The 14,662-nt window shown below is 42.9% G+C and overlaps 1 protein-coding gene across 2 annotated transcripts; it reads left to right on the top strand.

Moving 5' to 3' along the window:
- The first annotated feature begins 953 nt into the window (after positions 1–953).
- On the top strand, positions 954–12,866 carry LOC307234622 (galectin-9-like). 2 transcript variants are annotated; one of them, XM_080006445.1, is made up of 8 exons: positions 954–1,066; positions 2,291–2,379; positions 4,902–5,109; positions 5,589–5,708; positions 10,018–10,131; positions 10,268–10,356; positions 11,600–11,756; positions 12,533–12,866. In XM_080006445.1, exons 1-8 carry the CDS (start codon positions 1,040–1,042, stop codon positions 12,677–12,679), a joined length of 951 nt encoding a protein of 316 aa, XP_079862571.1. In that variant the 5' UTR covers positions 954–1,039; the 3' UTR covers positions 12,680–12,866. The 2 variants fall into 2 exon arrangements, with proteins under 2 accessions (XP_079862571.1, XP_079862572.1); XM_080006446.1 differs by lacking the exon at positions 954–1,066 and adding an exon at positions 1,637–1,673.
- Positions 12,867–14,662: the final 1,796 nt, after the last annotated feature.

The following is a 14,662-nucleotide window of genomic DNA, read 5'->3' as shown; positions in this document are numbered from 1 at the left end:
AAGCAGATGGGCTACAGCAGCAGAAGACCACATCCGGTGCCACTCCTGTCAGCTAAGAACAGGAAACTGAGGCTACAATTCGCACAGGCTCACCAAAATAGAAGATTGGAAAAACATGGCCTGGTCTGATGAATCTAGATTTCAGCTGCGACATTCAGATGGTAGGGTCAGAATTTGGCGTAAACAACATGAAAGCATGTATCTTTCCTGCCTCGTATTAATGGTTCAGGCTGAAGGTAATGGTGTGGGGGATATTTTCTCAGCCCACTTTAGGCCCCTTAGTACCAATTGAGCATCGTTTAAACACCACAGCATACCTGAGTATTGTTGGTGACCATGTCCATCCCATTATGACCACAGTGTACCCATCTTCTGATGGCTACTTCCAGCAGGATAATGCACCACGTCACAAAGCTCAAATAATCTCAAACTGGTTTCTTGAACATGACAATGAGTTCACTGTACTTCAATGGCCTCCACAGTCACCAGATCTCAATCCAATAGAGCACCTTTGGGATGTGGTGGAACGGGAGATTCGCATCATGGATGTGCAGCCGACAAATCTGCAGCAACTGCGTGATGCTATCATTTCATTATGGACCAAAATCTCTGAGGAATGTTTCCAACACCTTGTTGAATCTATGCCACAAAGAATTTAGGCAGATCTGAAGTCAAAAGAGGGTCCAACCCGGTATGAGCAGGATGTACCTAATAAAGTTGCCGGTGAGTGTATATATACACACACACACACACACACACTGTATATATATATATATATATATATATATATATATATATATATATATATATATATATATATATATATGTATGTATAAAAGCAACAAACATTATTTACATTGTATTTCATTTCATTTTAAAATACTGGACAGGCACCACGATGCCGGCGGGTAGCTGTAACTTGTAACACCGCCTATTGTAGGAAATCGAAACTTAAGAGCACTATAAAACGATTTTTTTTTGGAAGCCTTTCTGACTTAACAGGACACAGGAGCGTAACTACTGTGTGTGAAGTACGATCATGGCATTTTCATCTTTTCACAACCCGGTAAGTTTTGTTTAAAGCCTACATTTTTGAGCAGTTGTTTTCCGTTTTGTAAAGTACATAATGGATCGGAACGTATTGAGGAAATGCAGGAGGGAAATGTCTTGTATGACTGATGATATTACTTATGTTTTAATTAACTGTTACACCGTTTCCAACTATGGCTAGAAAAAAAACAAAAAAAACAAGAAAGGGCCGTTTTCTCATTCCCCGTCTCTAAAGTCAAAACTGCCGACGAACGAAAACTCAGACGAGCCTTGCTTATTGCAAGCCTCTTTTTTTTTTTTTTTATATCATCACGATCTGCTCGTATAGTTTCACTTTGTACGCTGACAGTGTGAATCACTGATCCAAAACATACGATACTCAACCTAAATGTTTTTTTCAATTTCGTTGATATTTATTTCATGTTCATATACTGTGAGTGTATATTGCGATGGACCAAGGGGGCGGGGCCAGGCCGCCGCTCCAGACAGGCGGCGCAGTGCCCCGAAGGAGGATCTGTATCGCCTGCTGGTGGTCCCGGAGCGCCCCCTCGCCATCCCTTGGAACCTCTGCTCCAGGGAGGTGGGCGTACCGGGTTCTGCCTCTGCTCCATGTCCGTGCCCAGGTGCCACTTGCCAGGGAACGAGGAAGAAGAGGCAGGCGGAGGCGAAACAGCGCCAGTTGGCGTGTTTATTAGCACGCCGAGATTATATATATATATATATATATATATAATTTTTTTTTAAATAATTGTTAAAAGTTTCACAATAAAAAAAATAAATAAACATGTTCTATAGTGAGTTATTTTTGTGCAGAACATATATAAACCAGTATTTTCACACATCAATAATAAGAAGGCGTGTGTGCCTTCGCTTTGTGAACTTGGGTGCGCTCCTTTTCAGCCAGGACACTGAGCATAGGCTCCAGTATCTCTTAAGTGGAGGGGGGACACATTTGCCGGCTGCAGGAGACGGCAACTTCCATTGTCAATTGGAGTGGCACAACAGGTGCACTATTTAATTTGGGTTCATAATACCAAAAGCAGTAGTTGTTTAAATCTTGCATATTTTTGACAAGAAAGAATAAAAACCACAAATGACAAAATCTTAGTAGTTTTGAATGCAGCTACCTTCAGAATTTTTTTTTATCATAACATTTAGCTTGCATACAGTGTCCAACTTTTGCATATTAGACGTATCACAGAAGCTAATTTGTCTACATGGAATGTATTATTTTGTCCAGACTATGCCGTTCACTGGCTCCATCCAGGGGGGTCTCTTTGACGGCAAGACCATTACTATCACTGGACAAGTCTTCCCTGGGGCAGACAGGTGAGTGTTCTGTTCTAATGTTTTGGATATCACGATCAGTTCTCTCAACATGTTCCCACATTCAACCCTAATATAGAAAAACAGACATTCTTGATATCAAAAATTCAGTTGTTTATATCAACATTTTTAAACCCCTTCCCATTGCATTCAATGCAATTGTGATATCTAGAATGTGAATTATATTATCAACAATTCCAATTGCTGATGAATGAAGGAAATGAGAGGGAGAGAAGAGTGGATGATGTGGGGATAGTGGATCAAGAAGTGCAGCAAATTAGCAAGGTTGAGGTGAGAACAGCATTAAAGAAGATGAAGAGTGGAAAGGCAGTTGGCCTAGATAACATACCTGGGGAAGCATGGAAATGTTTAGGTGAGATGGCAGTGGCGTTCCTAACGAGACTGTTTAACACCATCCTGGAAAGGGAGAGGATGCCAGAGGAGTGGAGAAGAAGTGTACTGGTAACCATCTTCAAGAATAAGGGAGACGTACAGAGCTGTAGTAACTACAGGGGAATAAAGTTGATCAGCCACAGCATGAAGCTATGGGAAAGGGTAGTGGAGGCTAGGTTAAGAGGAGTGGTGGGGATCAGCGAGCAGCAGTATGGTTTCATGCCAGGAAAGAGTACTACAGATGCCATGTTTGCTTTAAGAATGCTGATGGAAAAGTACAGGGAAGGCCAGAGGGAGTTGCACTGCGTCTTTGTGGATTTAGAGAAAGCAAATGATAGGGTGCCGAGAGAGGAAGTGTGGTATTGCATGAGGAAGTAGGGGGTGGCAGAAACGTACGTAAGAGTGGTACAGGATATGTATGAGGGCAGTCAGACAGTAGTAAGGTGTGCAGTAGGCGTGATGAAGGCATTCGAAGTGGAGGTGGGATTGCATCAAGGATCAGCTCTGAGCCCTTTCTTGTTTGCAATGGTGATGGACAGATTAACTCAGGCAGAAGTCTCCGTGAACCATGATGTTCGCGGATGACATTGTGATTTATGGCGAGAGTAGGGAGCAGGTTGAGGAGAGCCTGGAGAAGTGGAGACATGCATTAGAGAGAAGAGGAATGAAAGTCAGCAGGAGTAATACAAAATACATGTGCCTGAATGGGAGGGAGGGCGGCGAAAAGCTGAGAATGCAAGGTATGGAGGTGAACAAGGCGGATGTGTTCACGTACTTGGGGTCGACCATCCAAAGCAGCGGAGAGTGCGGGATAGAGGTGAAGAAGAGAGTACAGGCAGGGTGGAGTGGGTGGAGAAGAGTGTTTGGAGTGATCTGTGACAGAAGGGTTCCAGCAAGAGTGAAGGGGATGGTAACAGGATGGTAGTGAGACCAGCTATGTTGTATGTTTTAGAGGCAGTGGCGATGACAAAAAGGCAGGTGGCTGAACTGGAGGTGGCAGAGTTGAGGATGTTGAGATACTCATTAGGAGTGACAAGGATGGACAGGATTAAGAATGACATCAGAGAAACAGCTCAGGTTGGGCAGTTTGGTGGAAAAGAGAGAGGCGAGATTGAGATGGTATGGACATGTGTGTAGGAGAGATGAGAGTTACATTGGGAGAAGGATGCTGAGGATGGAGCTGCCAGGCAAGAGGAAAAGAGAAGGCCAAAGAGAAGGTTTATGGATGTGGTGAGGGAGGACATGCAGGCGGTTGGTGTAAGGGAGGAAGATGTGCAGAACAGAAGGTATTGGAGGCAGATGATCCGCTGTGGCAACCCCTAATGGGAGCAGCCGAAAGAAAAAGAAGATTCTCTTTCCATGGTCAAGGACAGAGGGAGTGTATATTAGATGTTCTCTCCAAGAGTTACTTGGTCACTCACCCACAGACTCACCGCCGTTTTGAGCTAAACAGCCAAAAAGCACATGTAGCTGTAGATTGGGGAGATTATTCTCACTGTGACCTGCAGTATTTAGCAATCCTTACTGGAAGCAGGGAAAGCTGGTATAAATGGGCTAACAGGGCTAAGTCCTCCCCATATTTTTAAGAAAAAGATGAGAAATTAAGTTTAAAATTCAATACCCTTGTTCTAAATAAACAAAGTGGCACGAGCAAGCTGGACGCTGCAGAGTGATGAAAAGTTTTGCTCTGAATTAGTGAGTCAAGCGTTTTCATTCACTTCAGCCTGTCTGGCTGCAGTTTGACCGAGCGAGTCCCGACTCATGAGTTGTTTGTTACGATTCATTCACATCAAAGGAATTGTTCGTGAGTGGAACACTAATCACTCTGAACACAGGAAACAAAAGTTTGAAAGTGGACGAAAAGTGGCAGAATTTAGAGAAAAGTGGCGAGCATTGGCATCAAGATGAATGAGGTACTTAATATATAATCAATTTCCTTGTTTTATATAACCTTTTATCGGAATATGTGATTCTGCAGTGTGAGTTCCGGCAGATAGTATACTTTTATTTAGTCCTCCCATCCAGTATCACCACCAACCACCACTGACAGGGAGTGTCCTGAATCCGTTTGACTCACAGAAATATTACTGAATTAGACTTAAAGTTATGCACATTGTGTCCCTTCTCTGTAGGTTCCATGTCAATTTGCAGTGTGGCTCATTAGCCAACGCAGACATCGCTCTCCACGTTAACCCGCGGTATGACAGTTATCCTGGCTATGTGGTCGTCAACACTTTGCAGCACTCCAGCTGGGGGGCAGAGGAGAGGAAGCAGAACTCCCCGATTGCAGCTGGCTCCAGCTTTACTCTGGCGATTACAGTGCGCCACGATGGCTACGAGGTGCCTGCCACGTCATATGACATGCAACATTGATATCGAGTGGTTGGATTACGGGGGCATTTTGGTCTGGCTGAATGAAATAAATCACTGGCCCTAATTCATGAACAGTGCACCGCAAAAGTTGATCCATGTTTAAATCTTCTACACCCGCCCCGATCAAAACCAAACTTCCGGATCCGTTGATATTTTTTACCCAAATTTGTTCTATTGTAAATGATTTAGAACTGATTTAACTAACTAACTTCAATTAAAAAGAAAGAAAATACAACAAAAAGAGTAAATACTAAGATCACATAACCAGACATCCATGTCAAACTAACAGCATTTGGTGTTAATTGTGAATGAGGCCCAATGTAATTTCCGCTTAAAAACCTGGAACTTTGATCTCCGTATCATACGGAAACTGATATTTTTTATCTCTTGATGCCTCATTTTGTGTCGAAACCAATGCCAGGTTTTGCTTGAATTTCTTCTTCTAGTTGAACGTCAACGGATGCCACTTCATGAAGTACGGACACCGTATCCCATTTCAAAGGGTGGATACGATATCAATTGCAGGAAAAGTGGGGGTGTTCACCATCGCATTCCAGGGATCTATGGTAAGGATTCTGAATACACACACACACACACATATATACACACACACACACACACACACACACACACACACACACACACACACACACACACACACACACACACACATATATATAATAGAAATATTAGTTAACAAAATAAAATATTAGTTCTTTTAAAATTATAAAAATATTTATATACTACACCGCATTCCAAATTATTATGCAAATTGGATTTAAGTGTCATAAACATTACATTTTTTGTTTTTCAATTAAACTCATGGATGATATTGTGTCTCAGGGCTCTTTGGATCACTCAGAGACCTGTGATAATTAGTTTGCCAGGTGAGCTAAATTAAAGGAAAACTACTTAAGAAGGATGTTCCACATTATTAAGCAGGCCACAGGTTTCAAGCAATATGGGAAAAGAAAAAGGATCTCTCTGCTGCCGAAAAGCATCAAATAGTGCAATGCCTCGGACAAGGTATGAAAACATTAGATATTTCAGGAAAACTTAAGCATGATCATCATACAGTGAAGAGATTTGTGGCTGATTCAGAGCACAGATGGGTTCATGCAGATAAAGGCATAATGAGGAAGGTTTCTGCCAGACAAACTCATCAGATTAAGAGAGCAGCTGCTAAAATGCCATTCCAAAGCAGGAAAAAGGTATTTGAAGCTGCTGATGCCTCTGAAGTCCAGACCTCAAGGTGTAGGACCCTCCAGAGGCTTGCAGTTGTGCATAAACCTATTATTCGGCGACCCCTTACCAATGCTCACAAGCAGAAACGGTTGCTGTGGGCCCAGAAATACACGAAGACTCATTTTCAAACAGTCTTGTTTACTGATGAGTGCCGTGCAACCCTGGATGGTCCAGATGGATGGAGTAGTGGATGGTTGGTGGATGGCCACCATGTCCCAACAAGGCTGCGACGTCAGCAAGGAGGTGGCGGAGTCATGTTTTGGGCTGGAATCATGGGGAGAAAGCGGGTAGAGAGCTGGCCCCTTTAGGGTCCCTGAAGGTGTGAAAATGACCTCGGCAAAGTATATATTTTCTGACTGACCACTTTATTCCATGGTACAAACAGAAGAACCATGCCTTCCATAGCAAAATCATCTTCATGCATGACAATGCACCGTGTCATTGGCTGCTATGGGCATAAAAGGAGAGAAACTCATGGTGTGGCCCCCATCCTCCCCTGACCTCAACCCTATTGAGAACCTTTGTAGCATCCTCAAGCAAAAGATCTATGAGGGTGGGAGACAGTTCTCATCAAAACAGCAGCTCTGGGAGGCTATTCTGACATCCTGCAAAGAAATTCAAGCGGTTTATCAAACACAGGATAAGATGTAAATTCCTTTGTGCAAGCACATACCTAAGAGTGTCGTGATGAATGGTAGAACATCTTGATGTCATCTTGTCGTCTTGGTGATGAATGGTGGTGAATGGTGGGAGCTGGATACGCATCATCAGTAGTGTATCCTTGGATCTTGGGATGTTTCGGCCTCTACACTATACACCCTCCCCAAGGTGGTCAGCTACAGGCTGATCGGACCTGAGCTTGCGTGAGTCCAGACTCGTCACGAGAAAGAAAGCCATATTGATGGCAGACTCCTCGAGGGACTCTGCACGGCAAGGGCGTCCTACTCCCTGAGTCAAGCCAAAGCTGACCGCATACCTACTGGTTTGCTACTTTGGGGCCCAACAGGGGTCTTTCCTCCTCATAAAAAGCCACTGGCTGCTCCTTTCGGCTGCCGGCTGAGCGCTGGTTCTGGCCTCTAATTCCCAGGTCAGCGAACAGTGTGGTGGTAGATCTTGCCACAAACCCTCTGCATCCCACCTCCACTGGGCAGACCTCAGCGTTGCAGCCACGGTGTTGTGCTTCAGCAGGGAGCTCGCCGTAGTGTAGGTGTTTTCGCTCAAAAGCCTCATCCACTGCGTCCTCCCAGGGTAAGTGAGTTCGATGATATACAGCTTCTTCAGAGAAGGAGACCACAGCACCAGGTCAGGTCTCAGGGTTGTAGCAATCTCTGGAGGAAAAAAACAGCTGTCGGCCAATGTCAGCCAGCATCTTCCAGTCACGGGCTAAGCGTAGCTGGCCTTGCTCAGATGGTGTAGAGCAGCTTCTGGTTACCTTAGCCCCCTCACGGACAAAGATAGTTGCCCGTTGTTGGTTGGATGCTGGTGGTGGTAGGGAGTTGGTGGCAGTTCGTTTGTCCTCCAGAGTGGGTGCAAGGACCTTCAGGACTTGGTTGTGACGCCACGTATAACGTCCTTGGGTGAGACTGGTTTTACACCCATGTGTCTGAGGGTGGCTGGCATAGAACATAGCGCACACCCCAGGTCTTCACCAAACCACTGGTGAAGGTTGACTGGTGTTGGAAGGACGTCGTTTGTAGCTCTGATGGAGAAGCTCAACTGTCTCGCTTCCATGGCCCACATGTCTTTCCAGCTGATCTTCCTCCTCTCCACACTGTCCCATCTTGTCCACTGTCCTTGTTTGCCAAGAGAGACTGCCTTGGCCCATCGTGCAGCATCCTTCTGGTGACGTACTTCCTCCACCACCATCTTACTCCGTTCTCGTGCTGTGGCCTTACTCCACGCTGGGGGGGTGGCTGTTAGCCCAAAGCCTCCTCTTCCTTGCTGAACATGGCCCACAATGTCAGCATGTTTGAGAGCTGCTGTTGCCTCCTCCACTGCTTTGGCTGGTCTCCATTTGCGGCCAGTGGTTAAGGTTGGTGCATTGTTGCTCACCATTATGTCTCTGGATTCATTCAGTGTCATCTGGAGTCTTGTTTTTGCACACTTGAACTCCTCTGTGAGACTGGTGAGGGGCAGCTTGAGGATGCTGTCTCCGTAGAGGCCTATGGTGGTAAGGCAGAAACTCTCCAAAAACTCACAAGTTCAATGGACGCAAGAATTGTGAAGGTGATATCAAAGAAGGGGTCCTATGTTAACATGTAACTTGGCCTGTTAAGATGTTTTTTGATTGAAATAGCTTTTGATTTCAGTAAATATGAAACTCAGTTGTGCATAATTAACATCATTTGGAACAGTGCATTTTGAGTTTTTTATTTTTGAAAAAAATACTGTTATCATTGGGAGGTTATACCCTATACCCTAACAGTTGATGATTTGAAAATTATACTGACTGTCATTTGCATCGACTATTTAGGAAAATCAGAGAAAAATATAATTTGCATAATAATTTGGAATGCTGTATAGTGAGACACAGGTTGTTTTAATGGTTTGCGGATATATTAAATGCAAAGGGATTTCCCCCTTTTGTGTCTTTACATGCTTTAATATTTTAATAAGAATTATTTTTTTATGTTACTAAATCTTTAACTTTATAATGCTCATTTCTGGAGAAAGTGTAGCTGGCTGGGACTGTGATATAAAGTTGATTTGATACTATGACAAAATGCACTAGAGGTACTCCTCACTTAACAACCTACCCGTTTAACGACCTTTCTGACTTGCGACCAGCTCTCCGACCAGTTGGTAATTTACGCTGCGTGCAATACCGCGCCTTGAGCGCTGCATGCACGGCGTCTCAGTGTCAAGCATCTCATCGCACATCACCGTTCTCAGTCTTAGTCTCGTTCCCACAGTCAGTATTCACTACACTAGAGTTCGCAATCGCCACGTCCCCTTACCGTGAAATAACACAGATCCTCGCTTATCGACTGTGGTGTGGAGATGGGATGATTTGAGCCGCCACACCTGACCTGGATCTAGGTGATTGGGTCAGGGTGGCTGCATACCTGTTGCTCATTGGTTGGGCTAACGAGCAACAGGTTAAAACCCCCATCTTCACACTCACTCAGGATAGGAGCCGTGTGATGACATGTTCTATCTGCTCCTGGGCTAATTCCAGCTAGCCCACTCTCTACAATGAACTAGTGTTTACAAACCCCCATCATCTGTGTCTCTGTGCCGGAGGGCCCTGAAAATGCCACTTGGGTGGTGTGTGGTATGCAAAACTGCCACATCGACCAATTTGCTTATAATCCTGGTTGTAGGAACAGAACTTGGTTAAGTGAGGAGTACCTGTATTGTAAATTGCTTTGGACAAATGCATCTGCTAAATGATGTAACACACACCTTTATTTATATATATATATGTGTGTGTGTATATATATGTGTGTATATATATGTATGTGTATATATATACTGTATATATATCTATATATAAGCAATAAACATCAGTAACATTGTAACTCCTCACCCTGTGTCCAAATATTGCATGCTTTGTTAAGTATTTTTTCTGATATGAAAATATATATTCTTTTGGTTTTGAGAGTACATTTTGTTTTCTTTCCTATTTAGTTCCCTCCGCATCAACATTTTCCATCTTATCCTGGGTTTGCTGCATATCCACTCTTCCCACAGCCTTCTTATCCAGGATTCCCGGCACAACCGGCATTACCATCATCAGTGCCTGTGTGTACCTCCCAAAAAACTGTCGAATTTGTGAAATGGGATGGACTACTGCTCATAGAAATTATGAAACAGATGAAGTCACAGATTGCAGCAAAGATGGGGCTCAAATTTGATCCTATTTCTTTTTTTCGTGAAGGCTGTTCCCTACCTGGGTGTCATCAGCGGTGGAATTCACCCCGGGAAGACCATCACAATCCAGGGAGTCGTTAGTCCTAATGCTGAAAGGTGTAGTTCTAATGTGACTTTGCACTTCTTTGTTCTTTTATATTGCACTAAGTTGTGTACACATAATGTCTTCTTTAAAATTTAAAGTGATAACGTGATGAATTAACTCTAAAAAAAGAACACACCGTGGTTGTCGGTTAAAGATGATGGTAGAAGTAAGTTGCACTCAAGTGAGTTGCACACTTAAAGGCACAATGAGAAATATTTTATCTGCTTTATGCAATTCGAACGCGATATGGCGATTTAACATTGACTACTTATATCCCAACACCGGTTTCATTTTACTGTGTGCAAGCATGGGGACGAACATTGATCCACCAAGCGATGAGCGTTGCAAGACCCATCTGCTACAAAGGCTAATGCCTGGCTCACGCTACAAAATTTTTCAAATCTGAACAGTTGTTTAAAATGTGCAAGACCCCACGCATAACGACATACCACCATACATTTAACAGTTTTGTTCCTATAGTGTGTGGGGATTACCGAGAGTCAATTATTCTTTTACAGAATATCCAAAAGGAAAAAATAAAAAACAATGGATGACATGGACTGTATATGTTGCAAGGGAAGCTTTATGCTTAGCAGCATTGGCATTTGCCACCATGGCTGCTGTTGTGTTTATGACTTCTGTTTGAGTCACCTTGGCTTCCGATTGGCTATTGGTCTTTCCCATGTAACGATCCACAGACCGTGTCCTCGGGGTTCCCCCTGGACTACAGGATATCGGATCATAAATAGTGAACATGTTTTATATTTGTGATCAGTGCAGCCAGGACGGACCTTCAAGTAAATCTTTAGAACCATCAAAAAATCAGGACTTTGGTCAAGATTTTAAGAAGCTGGGCAATAACTGTGACAAATGGCACTCGTTAATTAATGTCAGGTTTCACCATATTCACTGTCACTTTTTAAATCTCTCTTAATATATATATTTTTCATTAATTTTACTTGAGTGTACTTTTCACAAACACTATATAAAGGAAGTGTTTAACTCTAATTCACTGTAAATGATAAATGTCCAGCTGAGCAAACTACTCACCGTTGTACTGGCCTGAGCTCTCCTTAATTGTTCAATGTTCAAATTGCACTATTGTCACAGAAAACTGTTTTGTCAAAGGATAAAAAAGTCATTTATGTTTGGATTGACGCACAAATACAATGAAACAAGGCTGTGCTCATGTTGTTTTTACTTACTGTAATGAGGAGTACTGACGATGCCAACCTGTCCCACCTTCTCTCTCAGGTTCATGGTGAATCTGAGCTTTTGCTTGGGAATTGCACTGCACTACAACCCGCGTTTCAACGAGAACACCGTGGTGCATAACACAAAGCTGAGGGAGAAGTGGGGAAAAGAGGAACGTCTCGGAGTAATGCCTTTCCAAAGAGGGCAACCGTTTGTGGTACGGTTGCAAACGCATTGTTTAATTTTTATTTTTAGTCTTGTTGAGATTCAAAATGTCTTTGTTAAGAGGCCAAGAAAGCAGCTGACAATGTTACTGAATACATAAAAAAGTTAACTCCTGATGTCTCAGGGTGTTTAGGAGCTAGTTACAGGTTTCAGATCTGAGCTCAGCTTTTCAATTCTCTGACAGGCAAGAGAACTGAAAAGCTTTTATTATTTATTTTTTGCCAAACTCAGCTCAAACCTTGGGGACTTCCAACAAAATGCGGCTATTTGACTGTAACCATAGATGTTGTGACCTTTGGACAAAATAGCTACATGGGTAGCGACCATTTCACAGGATGTCCTTTAAATCAGCCAATTTCTCAATAATTATCTACATAATAGTTCTAAGCATGAATTGTTGCTGTAAAGATATTGCAAAATTTTCCAACTAGTACATACACTACCAGTGGTGCCCCCAGAATATGTCTAATGTGAATGTGATCAAGAAGGTCAAATGTTACTTGCATTAGATCGGTCAATGGATCATTACCTATCCCAGTTAATGCAATTAGGTTGCTTAACAATACACAACATTGACTGCACCCTCCAAACTGCAATGTGCCAGGTACAGTTTCGCTTTGGCATTCGATAAAGTTCTCAATAGCCATGTCAGTCATGTCAAGATTTAAAATACCAATGTACATTTACCGAATATCGAAGGGTCTTGTTTGCTTGCGCGACGTCTGAGGGTCCCCTCAAAATGACTGACTGCTACTTTTCATTTTTCAGCTGACCATTTGCTGTGAGGCGCACTCCTTCAGGATTGTGGTTAATGGGAACCACACACACAGCTATAATCACCGTTACACACAATTCCATGAGATTAACATCCTGGAGGTCAACGGGGACATCAGTCTGAGCTCTATTTTAAACTGAACTTAAGATTTAATCATGCTAATGTGGAAACTATTAGTATATATACTAAAACTGACTGCTCTTCTGAAATTGGTATTTTAAGAATATTCTAACTAACATAACCTGAAATTTGTAGGTAAAAAATGTTAGAATGTGACAGAGTATGAGTGTGAATTATACAATGACAATAAACTGTTTTCTTATTTCATTACATTTATAAAAAGGAGGAAAAAAATAAATCAACAATAATTCAATATATAGTTAAATATATAACAATAAATGCTTTTTATTCGCTCTGATCTGAGCTTCGCATCGCACCCTCCACTGCGGAGCTGCTCTGTGGAGGGCGATGCTCAGCGTAATGGTATGGTCCATGATGATTATGTTGTTGCTTGTTGATGCTAACTTATTATCACATTAGCCAAGGCTAGGCTACTTCTTTAAATAGCTTAAGATTTCTATAGGATTTCTGAAAATAGTTTGATAGGATATGAGGATAAAGTGGTAGGTAGGGTACAGGCTAGATTTGTTCTTACATGCTAATTAGAAGTTAGTCAAGTTGAGTATTAGCTGTACATTAAACAAATTGTGTACAATTGTTTACCGGTATGTCTGTATACAAAGCCAGCCTGCAAAACGTTGTTTGGACAGAACACTGCCATACATGTTTTGAAAGGTTTGCATTAAGACAAAGGAAGAGATGAAACATACTGACAGAATTAGCCCAATGAGGCTTGGGGTGATTTTGCTCTTGGCCCTCTGGCCCAAGTGCATGGGTTATGGTCAACAACCAATGGATGAAGAGTGCTATGATATAATTCTCAAATTGTTGAAAGATGAGTTTAATGTCCCATTTGCAAGGCCAACAAGAGTACAATGCAATGTTATAATCAGGTTTTGGAGGAACCAAAATCAGTTTTCCATGGATGACGATGGCCAGACTATCCTTTGCAATGGAAAGATTGTCGATCAGAAAGGCTCTATCCCAACACTGGTGATGACTGAGAGGAAACATAAGGCCCTGGGCCAAGAAAACTCCCGGTACGGCCAAGGGAGTAGTACACAGGCATTAGGGAGGACAGGATTCTGGGTGCTCTAGATACATCCAGACATTACCAACACCGTCAGGCCAGATTTGTGAAAAAGCTCATCCTGAAGCCAATCAAGGCTTAAGACGTACCGACCAGATTGATCTTGTCAATATGAATAAATGGAAAGTATGGTATGGCAAAGCCACATATATACACTACTCACAAAAAGTTAGGGATATTTGGCTTTTGGGTGAATTTTATGGAAAATGTAAAAAGTTCACGCTACAGTGATATATCATGAAAGTAGGGCATTTAAGTAGAAGCATGCAATGGTGATTTCCTCATCTCAAACAATTGATTGAAACAAAAGCCAACAACAGTGGTGGGTTTACCACAACAAAAAATGTCGATGTCTCAATAACTTGTCATGAGACGACGTCTCATGCTGTTCACAAGTCGACTTATTGTCTCCTGAGGCATGGCACCCCACTCTTCTTGAAGGGCGGCCCTCAGGTCATTGAGGTTCTGGGGTACAGAGTGACGAACCTCTACACGGCGACTCAGCTGATCCCATAGGTTTTCTGTGGGATTCAGGTCTGGAGAAAGTGCAGGCCACTCCATTTGAGGTACCCCAGTCTCCAGCAGCCATTCCCTAATGATGTGACCTCGAAGAGCTGGAGCATTGTCGTCCATGAAGATGAAATGAGGCCTGTGTTGTTCATGCAGGGGCACAATGACTGGATTCATGATGTTATTCAGGTAGTATGAGCTTGTCACTAATATTCACAAAGTGTAGGGCAGTTCTGTATTGACTAGACACACCTGCCCACACTGTACCACCACCACCATAGGCTCGTCTGTTGACAACAGTGGCTGATGCATAGCGCTCCCTTGATGTCTCCAACATCGTTGGCGGCCATCATTTCTGCTCAACGTGAATCGACTTTCATCAGAGAACAGCACTGAGGCCCAC

Source organism: Zeus faber, assembly GCF_960531495.2.
Source record: "Zeus faber genome assembly, chromosome: 9".
Taxonomy (NCBI): Eukaryota; Metazoa; Chordata; class Actinopteri; order Zeiformes; family Zeidae; genus Zeus; species Zeus faber.
The sequence above is the reverse complement of the archived record's forward strand: the minus strand, read 5'-3'. Positions and strand labels throughout refer to the sequence as shown.

Excerpts from the sequence above, each read along its gene's own strand:
- LOC307234622 (XM_080006445.1), top strand. The coding sequence starts at position 1,040 with ATGGCATTTTCATCTTTTCACAACCCG. Across the intron at positions 5,110-5,588 it reads TGCGCCACGATGGCTACGAG|TTGAACGTCAACGGATGCCA; the intron begins GTGCCTGCCACG and ends TTCTTCTTCTAG. Across the intron at positions 11,757-12,532 it reads AAAGAGGGCAACCGTTTGTG|CTGACCATTTGCTGTGAGGC; the intron begins GTACGGTTGCAA and ends TTCATTTTTCAG.